The 12946-nt window shown below is 38.6% G+C and overlaps 1 protein-coding gene across 1 annotated transcript in view; it reads right to left on the bottom strand.

The window, feature by feature from the left end:
* Positions 1 to 9671, bottom strand: part of LOC129643499 (T-cell receptor-associated transmembrane adapter 1) — a 49906-nt gene extending 40235 nt beyond the window's left edge. The window contains exon 1 of the mRNA XM_055568115.1: positions 9566 to 9671. Within this exon, the coding sequence (XP_055424090.1) occupies positions 9566 to 9572 (7 nt within the window). The 5' untranslated portion in view covers positions 9573 to 9671. The remainder of the gene's footprint in view (positions 1 to 9565) is intronic.
* Positions 9672 to 12946: the final 3275 nt, after the last annotated feature.

Below are 12946 nucleotides of genomic sequence, written 5' to 3'. Positions count from 1 at the left end.
CATATCTGAGGTTATTGATATTTCTCCCGGCAATCTTGACTCCAGCTTGTGCTTCATCCAGTACAGCATTTCTTATGATGTACTCTGCATATAAGTTAAATAAGCAGGGTGACAATATACAGCCTTGACATACACCTTTTCCTATTTGGAACCAGTCGGTTGTTCTATGTCCAGTTCTAACTGTTGCTTCTTGACCTGCAAACAGGTTTCTCAGGAGGCAGGTCAGGTGGTCTGGTATTGCCATCTCTGTAAGAATTTTCCACAGTTTGTTGTGATACAAATAGTCAAAGGCTTTGGCATAGTCAATAAAGCAGGAGTAGATTTTTTTTTAAATTATTTTGCTTTTTTGATGATCCAGCAGATGTTGGCAATTTGATTTCTGATTCCTCTGCTTTTTCTAAATCCAGCTTGAACATCTGCAAGTTCATGGTTCACATACCACTGAAGCCTGTCTTGGAGAATTTTGAGCATTACTTTGCTAGCATGTGAGTTGAGTGTAATTGTGCAGTAGCTTGAACATTCTTTGGCATTGGTTTTCTTTGGGATTGGAATGAAACCTGACCTTTTCCAGTCCTGTGGTCATTGTTAAGTTTTCCAAATTTGCTGGCATATTGAGTGCAGCACTTTCACAGCATCATATTTTAGGATTTGAAATAGCTCAGCTGGAATTCCATCACCTCCACTAGCTTTGTTTGTAGTGATGCTTCCTAAGGCCCACTTGACTTCACATTCCAGGATGTCTGGTTCTAGGAGAGTGATCACACCATTGTGGCTTTCTGGGTCATGAAGATCTTTTTTGTATAGTTCTTCTGTGTATTCTTGCCACTCTTCTTAATATCTTCTGCTTCTGCTAAGTCCATACTATTTCTGTCCTTTATTGTGCCCATCTTTTCATGAAACGTTCCCTTGGTATCTCTAATTTTCTTGAAGAGATCTCTAGTCTTTCCCATTCTATTATTTTCCTCTATATCTTTGCATTGATCACACTGGCAATCTAGAATTACTGCCTCTAATCATCATGCCATATATTTTAGAGATTTGATCATTCATTTATTTATACAAATGGTTAAAAGGTGCAAAACAGATTTTGGAAGATTTTTTTGACTCTCCCTGCAGATTTTCCTTAGGTCAACCTCTGAATGGAGGCTTTGATTATTTCTACACCAGGACATGCCCTAGTTAAGTTTCCAAGATTTCTTAAGAGAATATAGAACTTGCTTCCATCTCAGCTGATGACCTGTGTAAAGTAGCAACAGAGCTAAACTTCAGGTTGTAGTCAGAAAATAAAAATTAACTCCTTATTGCTCTTTTTATTCTCTTCCATTTTTTATATTTTCTGCCTTTGTTATCAGGACAAAATAAAACTTATTTTAAGAAAAAGAACCAACTGTATGAAACTTGCTGTTGAATTTATTAATTATAGAGATGCTATGGACTAGAAGAAATTGTTTAATACATCACTGGTATCAAAAATGTCATGAAATACAAAGCTTCTGAATGAAAATCTTCCTACTTGTAACTCAGACCACGTTACAAAATGTATAAGACACTGGGGATCTCCTCAAGAAAGGATAAATTTTCACTCTAATAATCCATGTGAATATTGTCACTGGTCAATATTATCACTGATCATCTGTCTAACCTTGTATACCATTTGACACGCAATAGGATTATATGCTACTCACTTTTGTGAATTAATTGTACCCTTTGCTCCTTTTCTCTTTGTGCTGATTTCTTTGGTTCTCCTTTTTGTGTACTATTCTATGTGTTATTTATATGTACTGTTCTATGTACTAATACTTCTCTTCCTGGGTGAAGGGTAAGAGAGCAAATAAACACATAGAAAATATAATAAATCTCGAGAATTTATCATCCTTGGGAGAACTAATAAAATCATCCTTCGGAGAACTAACAAAATCAGTCTCCTTTGTACTTACCTTTTTTTCCCTTTCCATTTCCCACAGAATCTAGTATTTAGTATATACTCAATAAATAGTTGTGTTTTGTGTAGATAAAACACAGCAGAGTAGGAAAAGGTGTACTTCAAAGCAGCACGCAGAAAATCCTAATTTCATTTTAAAATTACACTGATTCTAGCTATAAATTCCTATCGTTCACAAAAATATATTTCACTTATGAAGTTTCCCTCGTCCATTAATTGTTTCAAGAAGATAATTTTGCTCTGAGCAGCAAAGAAATAACCAAAGCAATATAACAAGATTACACTTTTACTAAAGGCTTTGCTGCTGCTGCTGCTAAGTCGCTTCAGTCGTGTCCCACTCGGTGCGACCCCACAGACAGCAGCCCACCAGGCTCCCCCGTCCCTGGGATTCTCCAGGCAAGAATACTGGAGTGGGTTGCCATTTCCTTCTCCAGTGCATGAAAGTGAAAAGTGAAAGTGAAGTTGCTCAGTCGCGTCCGACTCGTAGGGACCCCATGGACTGCAGCCTACCAGGCTCCTCTGCCCGTGGGATTTTCCAGGCAAGAGTACTGGAGTGGGTTGCCATTGCCTTCTCTGACTAAAGGCTTTAGGAAAGCCTTAATAATTTTCATGAAATACATCAGCAACTCCAAGGAAAGAACTTGGACCACACTGTATATCCCTTTAGGGCTGGGTTTTGTCATTTGTAGAACAGTAAATTTGCTTTATCAGTTGCAGATGTTTTAAAACAGGCTAAATTCTAATATGTAGGGATTTGCTTCACATGGTCTCTAGTTTTCCCCTGATTTTAAGAGTCTATGATTCCTGTGTAACCTTTCTATTTCCCAAGATATTTTTCTTTTGTAATGCGATCAGAGTTAAAAGTAGGAAGATTTTTATTTGGAAGCTTTGTATTTCAGGACAATCTTGATATCTTTCAAAACTTTTGATTGCCAACAATAAATGCCCTATTTGGAAAGCAAAACAAAAAACACAGAGATGAGAAGATATTGAATAACTAAATGGTGGAGATTTTCAACTTGAATGGTAGTTTTGTATAAATGTTCACATATACAGACTCACACATATACTTTGTACCTCCTTTTACTGAGTTACTTTCCATATACAGTATGCCCATGCGGATGTCTATTCAATACTAACAGTGCCTCTTATAACAGTGGATGTGCAAAGTACCTAAAATTTCTTGCCTGACAAATGCAATCTTTAGTACCATTATTCATTAATTGTAATTACTTTGATATAGCTTTTAAAAAGTACTCTTACACAATTTTAATTTAGTTACCTATACTGTTAAAAAACTAAAAGCTTTGGGACGTTATTAGTGAGGCAATGTCAGGTAGGAAAACTATGACTGAAGTTTCTAACTAGCTTTCAACTACCAGGGGCCAATGTGTGTGTGCGAGTTGCTCAGTGATGTCTGACTTTGTGATCCCATGGACTATAGCCCACCAGCCTCTTCTGTCCATGGAATTCTACAGGCAAGAATACTGGACTGGTTGCGATTTCCTTTGCCAGGGGATCTTCCTGACCCAGGGATCAAACCCGGGTCTCCACATTGCAGCCAGATTCTTTACCAGCTTAGCCAGCAGGAAAACCCACCAGGGGCTAATAGTAGTAGTTTAAATATGCTGCTGCTGCTGCTGCCAAGCCGCTTCAGTCATGTCCGACTCTGTGCGACCCCATAGACAGCAGCCCACCAGGCTCCACCGTCCCTGGGATTCTCCAGGCAAGAACACTGGAGTGGGTTGCCATTTCCTTCTCCAAAGCACAATAGTGAAAAAATAAAGTGAAGTCGCTCAGTTGTGTCCGACTCCTAGCGACCCCATGGACTGCAGCCCACCAGGCCCCTCCGTCCATGGGATTTTCCAGGCAAGAGTACTGGAGTGGGTTGCCATTGCCTTCTCCGAGTTTAAATATAAGTTGGCTTAAAACTCAACATTCAGAAAACTAGGATCATGGCACCCAGTCCTTTTACTTCATGGCAAATAGATGGGGAGACAATGGAAACAGTGAGAGACTTTATTTTCTTGAGCTCCAAAATCACTGCAGATGGCAACTGCAGCCATGAAATTAAAAGACGCTTGCTCCTTGGAAGAAAAGCTATGACAAACCTAGTCAGCATATTAAAAAGCAGAGACATTACTTTGCCAACAAAGGTCTGTCTAGTCAAAGCTATGGTTTTTCCAGTAGTCATGTATGGATGTGAAAGTTGGACTATAAAGAAAGGTGAGCGCCAAAGAACTGATGCTTTTGAACTGTGGCGTTGGAAAGGACTCTTGAGAGTCCCTTGGACTGCAAGGAGATCCAACCAGTCCATCCTAAAGGAAATCAGTCCTGAATATTCATTGGAAGGACTGATGCTGAAGCTGAAACTCAGATACTTTGGCCACCTGATGCAAAGAACTGACTCCTTGGAAAAGACTCTGATGCTGGGAAAGATTGAAGGCAGGAGGAGAAGGGGATGACAGAAGATGAGGTGGTTGGATGGCAACACGGACTCAATGGACATGAGTTTGAGCATGCTCCAGGAGTTGGAGATGGACAGTGAAGCCTGGCGTGCTGCAGTCCATGGGGTCACACAGAGTTGGACACAACTGAGCGACTGAACTGAACTGATAGTTCAACATAAAAGTTCTGATATTACAGTCTCCATGGATTCTACTCATGAAATGAACATTTCTTATTGTGGTGATCATTTGGTTGCAAACTAGGCACATTACTGGTGACTCTGTTGCACAATGCCACTGTCTACACAGCCTCTGCCACTACTGTCCATATGCATTATCCCATCAATAAAAAGCATTAGAATCATGGACTGGATCACTGGAAGAGATTCTCAAATCTAGTCCCAGGCTTTCAAGTAAATAAGAAACTTTTTAATGTAAAAGTTGAAAACTGCCAAACTTAAATGTGCCTATTATGAATAGGTTATTTGAAAAGTGAATGATACATGTTAGGAAGGGGCCATGATGGGAAGAGGGACATTAGCAATATGAAGCTTTGGAACGTCTGTTTTGGAACAGTGTATAGGGAAAGAGGCAGAAGGTGTGACTGTCTGCAGATCACTGACCCTCACCATAAAGTGAAAGTGAAAATCGCTCAGTTGTGTCCGACTGTTTGCAATCCCATGGACTATACAGTCCATGGAATTTTCCAGGCCAGAATACTGGAGTGGGTAGGAGAAGGCAATGGGAACCCACTCCAGTACTCTTGCCTGGAAAATCCCATGGACAGAGGAGCCTGGTGGGCTGCAGTTCATGGGGTCGCATAGAGTCGGACAGGACTGAGCAACTTCACTTTCACTTTTCACTTTCATGCATTGGAGAAGGAAATGGCAACCCACTCCAGTGTTCTTGCCTGGAGAATCCCAGGGACGGTGGAGCCTGGTAGGCTGCCATCTATGGGGTCATACAGAGTTGGACACGACTGAAGCGCCTTAGCAGCGGCAGCTATTACCTTCTCCAGGGGATCTTCCCAACCCAGGGATCAAATCCAGGTCTCCCGCATTGCAGGTGGATTCTTTACCAGCTGAGCCACAAGGGAAGCCCGACTGTCACACTAAGCCAACTGTAAATCTGGTATTCAGAAACCATCTATGTGACACAAAGGTCCCCTCTTTCTAGTACATCATGATTCCTCTTAACCAATACTTACTGATTTTACCTGAGGAAAGTGTACATAGGGGAGTGAGGCAGAGGGTAGATTTTAAGACAGCATGTTATGATTCCTCTAGTATTAGACTCGTCATTTTTTTCATAATTAAACTCAGAATTGGTAAGCTTGGGAAGACCTATTGGGATTTTGAAGTTTGCCAAATTCCCTACTGTAGATGAATCTGTATTTTTCTGTACTTTTAGCTGCTCCATTTTGTATATGTACTTACTGTTTCCTGCGGGAAAACCACCTTAGTAAGAGCCTCTGAAGATGGCATAGGTATGTGCAACTTCATCCAACAAAATTCTGTAACTACTACACTTGGTTAATGTTTTAAGAAGGACTGTTAATTGTTTCTTTCCTTTTTAAGTCAGGAATGCTGAGAAAATTAAATGAAAAAAAAATGTCTGGAAAAGAGTTCAATATTTATTTATTATTAACTAGCAATTTGTAGGTATTTATTTCTTAGAGTTGTGAGCTTTATGTGACCATCATTGCTGGGTTAACTGTTCTTAAGATCACTATCAATTATTACCTAATTAAATGACTGTGTTGGACCTACTTTTATAGAACATCTGCATTCAAAAGATTCATAAATAAGTCCTATCTAGTCTCTAAAAGACAAGCTTTCATTGCTCTCAAAAGATGACTGAGACTCAAGGGAAAAGAAACTGAGTAAAGACGATGAAAATCTTTTTTTTTTTTCTTTTGAAAAACAGCAATGTGTAACTAGAGTGAATCATTGTTTAAATTAAATTAATAGCAGCCCAAAGGAGTTGTTTTTGCCATTTGATTCAGCTAATCCTGATTATGTGAATACAGAAGCACAGTAGGAACTGGGAGGCTGGCACATTTGCTGATGCGGGGACTACAAGCCATGGGTGCTGTGCTGTACTTAGTCGCTCAGTCGTGTCCGACTTTTTGTGACCTCATGGACCGTAGCCCGCTAGGCTCCTCTGTCCCTGGGGATTCTCCAGGCAAGAATACTGGAGAGGGTTACTATGACCTCCTCCAGGGGATCTTCTAGATCCAGTAATTGAACTGGAGTCTCCTACATTGCAGGCAGATTCTTTACCAACAAGCCATTTAGGTAGGGGAGAAGGAAAACTTTGGATTTTACTTTTCATACATTGTTTTTACTCAACTAGGAATAATCTCACTTTTCCATTGTGTTCACATTTATTTTCTCCTTTACTTCACCTAATTTAAAAAATACTATAATCTGAGTCTCTCCTTTCATATTAAGCATGTTTCATTTTGTTTCTTGGCATTTAAGATCTATGAGGCTTTAATGGCAAATACTGTACATATTTTATCTTCTGTGGAATTTTAGGTCTTAATAGTCAATGGAGGAACTCCAGCATTACACTGAAAAAATTTAAATATAAATTATGAAATCCTAAGGAGAAAATTTTATCATCTCCTCCAAATTTAAAATTAATTGATGGGAAATAGTTGAATGTCATATTCACTGCCTTCAGCCTTCCCACACTTGCCAAGTTCCCCATGACTGTCAGCTCATAGCAATTATTCATAGTATTGTTATGTTCATTTCTGCAGGGCAGTAGCAAAACTGGTATAATTGTTTTCGTTCTTTGCTAATATATGTACATGTACCTGGGAAAGATAAAGAGAATTGTGAAAATCATACATCAATTTATGTTTCCTGTGGAATAATCCAATCAATCAATTTTAAAATCCATCAACCAAAACACTGGGAAGAAAATTCACAGGTATTATAATATCTATTATCTTCTACAAATGACTCATACATATTGATATTAAAAATACTATTAGCACAATTAAAAGCAAAAGATATAATCAGATAATTCACAAATGATAGAATTATAAAGTTTAAAAACCCATGCAAAAATGTTCATTTTCATTATAATCAGAGTAATACATATTAAACAATGGCTTAGCATGTTGTGCTTATCAAATTAGTAAAGATTCATAAAACTGAGACCAGCTTGTTAAGGAGAAACACTTCTAGGATGAGAGTGAATTGACAACAACCTTGGAAAAGCAATTTGACAATAATGATACTTAAAATGTTCATAACTTCTTATTCAGTAATTCTATGTCTAGGAATCTTTCCTAAGATAATATCCTTAATATAGAAAAAGCTACAGAGTTGTTCATCCCTCTGTCATTTAAAATATAAAAAGACTGGATGTAACATAAATGTCTAACAATAAACAAATGACTAAGTAAACTATAACTCAATTGATGTCACTGTGCATTCATATAAAACAACTAAGCAGAAGTTACCATGAAGATGGAGATGGTGATAATGTTAGTGAAAAACACTGAACATATGATTTTATAAACATTATTATTTTAGTTATGAAAAGCAAACCAAGTATAATATAGAGAAGCAAAAGTTGGAAGGAAATATAATATTTTCTAAAGTGATGGAAACAAAATTTTTTCATTTGTATTCCACACTTCTCCCACTTTATGTATTATACATATCTTTTCTTATAATGGGGCTTCCCTGATAGTTCAGTTGGTAAAGAATTCGCCTGTAATGCAGGAGACCCTGGTTTGATTCCAGGGTCAGGAAGATCGGCTGGAGAAGGGATAGGCCACCCAATCCAGTATTCTGAGGCTTTCCTTGTGGCTCAGCTGGTAAAGAATCTGCCTGCAATGCAGGAGACCTGGGTTCGATCCCTGGGTTGGAAAGATTCCCTGGAGAAGGGAAAGTCTATACACTCTAGTATTCTGGCCATAGAATCGCAAAGAGTTGGACGGGACTGAGAGACTTTCACTTTTCTTATATAACATTTATTTAAAGAAATTAAAAAGGAGGGAGGAGGGTTCAGGATGGGGAACACATGTATACCTGTGGCGGATTCATGTTGATATATGGCAAAACCAATACAATATTGTAAAGTTAAAAATAAAAAAATAAAATACTTAAAAAAAAGAAATTAAAAGTACATTAAAGAATAAAGGAGGAATGATAGTCAATGTGGAGCAGAAATTAGGATAATAAATGTGGATTCAACCCTTATAGTCCATTCCAAAGGTGATGGTATTTTCACTGGCCTTTGCAAATTGTCATCTCTCTGAAAGCTGATGATTGAATTGACTTCTGGGAAGACAATGCCTAAAGTGTAAGGAATTAGAATGTTGTTACTTCTAACCTGCTTTATTTTTTTAACTTTACTTTATATTGGAGTATAGTTGATTAACAATGTTATTAATAGTTTCAGGTGTACAACAAGGTGATTCAGGTATATGTATACATGTCTCTGTTCTTTTTCAAATTCCTTTCTTGATTAGGCTGTTATATAACACTGAGCAGAGTCCCCTGTGCTATACAGTAGGTCCTTGTTGGTTATTCATTTTAAATATAGCAGTGCATAAAGGTCAATCCCAGAATGCTTTTCTTGCTTTATAATTAAACTATAAAAAGGAATATGCAAGGTCAAGGAAAGATCCTCTAAAAATAACAAGTACTTTAAATGGGATGATTATCAAGGAACAGGGGCTTCCCCAGTGGCTCAGCAAAAAGAATCTGCCTGCAATGTAGGAGACCAGGTTCTATCCCCAGGAAGGGAAGATCCCCTGGAGAAGGGAATGGCTACCCACTCTTGCCTGGAGTATTCTTGCCTGGAGAATCCCATGGACAAAGCAGCCTGGCGGGCTACAGTCTGTAGGATCACAAAGAGTAGGACGTGACCGACGCGACTTAGCATGCATCAAGGAACACATACCCAATAGCTACATTTAGCTTTATGTTATAAAATACTATCCAACTTTTTTAAAACAAAGTAGGCAATTGATGATCATTGATATACTTCAAATACATTCTAATTATTATAAAGTTCATCTCACGCTTTTAAAATAATTGTGTAAACTTACTTTCCAAACCTTTATTAAGTATCTTTTTGCTAGAGGCTTAGACATTATTATGTAAATTCTTAGGCATATGAATTGAGCAAAATTTAAAATGCCACTTACCTGACATGCTTTTTTCTTTGAGAAATCCTTATGTAGCCATAAGCAAGTGTATGAATTAAAAATACTCTCCACAAGCTTTTTTTTCTAAGTAATGTTGCTCTGTTGTTAGAAGTGTCAGTAAACTTTATCTCTACCTCAGTTTTTTCTCTCTTCTTAAAATCTTCTGCGTGTACTTTGTTCAGTTACAAACAGGAAATGTGGTGATGGAGGCTTCTAGAGTTTTGATCTGAAACCAGTAGGCTGTTAAACTTTTTTGTGAAACGTGGGAAGTAAAATCCCACAAGCCTCTGTACCCTGGTATTTGAACTTTTATCAGCACCTAACTAACATTAAAACAAATAATAAAATCAATGGGTAAATTAGACTAGGCAGGATGAGATGGTTGGATGGCATCACTGACTTGTGAGTTTGAGCAAACTCCAAGATATAGTGAAGGACAGGGAAGCCTGGTGTGTTGCAGTCCGTGGGGTCGCAAAGAGTCGGATACAACTTAGTGATTGAACAGCAAGGATTTCCCATCTCTCAGAAGAAAATCTAGGGATCTCCTACCAAGTGAGGTCATATGAAGACAAACTAAAATACACTAAACTGAGGAGGAAACGGTAAGAAGCCCCCAGGCATGCTCAGCTGCTGATTGTGTTATATTTGAGGTGTGGCAGAGGAAAGGAAATTAACACACTTGGAACACTTACTTATCAGGTACCTTCTGTACCTAACTCCACTGGGAGATTGGGTGCCTGCCTTCTTTCCTGCCAACCTTGCCCCTGCAACATGAGTCTCTCTATCCAATCTAGGGCCACATGGCAACAAGCTCCAGCTCTCTGCTATCCTGGAGTCTCAGTATCAGAAGTCCTTAAATGTTAGTGTGCATAAGTATGTTACGTACCATTAGTTTAACATGCATATTCCTTAGCCTTGCTGAATCAGAATATTTGGAGTACAAATGTGCATTTTCACAATTACCATTGCTTATTTTAATATACGGAGAAGGCAGTGGCACCCCATTCCGGTACTCTTGCCTGGAAAATCCCATGGACAGAGGAGCCTGGTAGGCTGCAGTCCATGGGGTCGCTAAGAGTCGGACACGACTGAGCGACTTCACTTTCACTTTTCCCTTTCATGCAATGGAGAAGGAAATGGCAACCCACTCCAGTGTTCTTGCCTAGAGAATCCCAGGGACGGGGGAGCCTGGTGGGCTGTCCTCTGTGGGGTCGCACAGAGTCGGACACGACTGAAGCAACTTAGTTTAGCTTATTTTAATATAAGTGTTCTGGATAATTCTCTGAGAAATTAATATGTGTGTGTGTGAATAATAGCATTTTATTTCTAATGTTAGATAAAAAATTGTCTTGGTCATATCTATGTATATAGTTTATAAGTATTTCTGTGTATATATACCTGCTGCATATTTGCTTATGTGCTTATGATATTTGCTTATGTACTTTGCCACTTTTCTTTAATTATAAAGAAATGACAAACCTAAATCCAGTTTATTACAAAAAGAGATGTACTTAAAGCTTTAAGAACTCAAACCTAATATAAAATTAAAAATAAGACTTTTGATGCACAAACTCAGAGCAAAGATACTATATGGCTTGCTTTAGCTTCTCTAAGATTCCTAAGGGCAGGGAGAGCACTGATCTTATCTGTCCATAACACTCCAGCATCTAGAATAATGACTAGCACACTGTAGTCTCAATCAATATTCTCACAATGATTTAATAAATAAAAGAATGTTACTTTTCTGCTTTCTCCCTGCTCCATCACAGTAAAGAACCTCCCAGTAAATAAAATACAGTGTTTCTCTATTCCTTGGACAGAGTTAATTAAGTACGAACAAATTTGTCTACCTTGATCACTTTTTTTCAAAACACTGAATTGGCCAAAAAGTTCTTGTGAATCTTTGAATCAGAATCGATAAAACTGAAAGAAGTCATGGGGAATCCCTAGCCTAATCTTCTAAAAAAATTTTTCAAAATACGTTTCATAGAACACATTTTGCTCTAGGTTTTCAAGAAATCCTTGAGAAAAATACTCCTTTAACAAATATATTTGGGAAAATTGTATATTTTCATCTCTGTGGATGCATATTAGTATATTAAAGTCTTAGATATAATCCTACAAAAAGGAAACCTGAAAAACATTTTTTAGCAGAGCTTTTTATAAACTTCTTTGTCCAGAGAACTTTTTGTTTGGCTGCCATCCATTAGTCAGATGGCAGATTGTATGAAATGGGCCTGGATGCCCACAGACAAAGATCTCAAGGAAACAGAAGTCTCAGGTACATGTAGGGACAAAAGGACAACAAAAATCAGAAGGATCCATCAAAGATTAGATAGAATTTAGGAACAGAGACTAAAGAGATGACTCCCAGATTTCCAGAGAGGTTTGGACACCAGCAACTTCAGTTCAGGAAGAGAAGGCCAGCTCAGGTGGCCATGAGGGGTTACCCTTTGGTCTTAAAACAGGATGATTGGAAAGAGGGGTAGAAGGCCCAGGTTCAAAAAGGAACTGTATAGATTCCCCAAGCAGGACCTTAGCTTGGGGGCAGAGTATTGATAGATTCCCATTTATACCAACTGGGGCATGCAGAGGACATGGGAGAAAGAGTTTCAAGATTGGACATTGAGGTACGAGCATCCCCGTGTTAGAACAAGAACAGTGCTGAGGATGGGAATGACGGTGCAAAGATGCCCTCATCCTGGCTGATCCATAAAGCACAATTTTAGAAACGAGAAGGGTGTTCAGTAGTTGGTTTTGGATGCAGAGAAAGTCAGACTCAGCGATAATGACTCAGGTCAAAATATAGGAATTCCATGGTGTAGCTCAAGAGGTGTAACTCTCAGTACAGACCAACAGGGAAGGAGACAAACGCTTGTGGGACAGTGCCTGAAGATGGCTAAGGCTTGCCTGTCTCAAGTTTGCAGCCTCACAAAAACACAAGTCGGCAAAGATCGAGAAAAGACAAGGGCAGAGGAGACAGGCAGGGACTGAGCAAGGGTATACCCCCTACTTCGGGTCAATAAGGCAATCTGTGGTACCTGCTGAATGATTGCGTACTGGCTTAAAAGAGTTAATGTACATGATTGTACATAATCTGCATGACCGGCATTTCCAAAATTGTCAAACTTTGGCTAATAAATCCGAACCACTTCACAATTTCTAATTATCATAATGTTCCTGAAAAATGACCTGCATTACAATGTTCCCCGAGTCATAGACTGACATATTCAGGAGATAGAACAAGATTGTCCAAGGTCATATGCAAAGTCTGTGTCTGTGCATTAGCTAGCTCCACAGATGTTTGCAATCTGCTAGGGAAAAATGATAGTTTTTCATCAAATATAGATGGCTGAGCACATGAAGACATTATCAGAATAT

This window comes from Bubalus kerabau, chromosome 2, assembly GCF_029407905.1.
Source record: "Bubalus kerabau isolate K-KA32 ecotype Philippines breed swamp buffalo chromosome 2, PCC_UOA_SB_1v2, whole genome shotgun sequence".
Lineage (NCBI taxonomy): Eukaryota > Metazoa > Chordata > Mammalia > Artiodactyla > Bovidae > Bubalus > Bubalus kerabau.
This window is presented reverse-complemented; position numbering and strand designations above follow the sequence as displayed.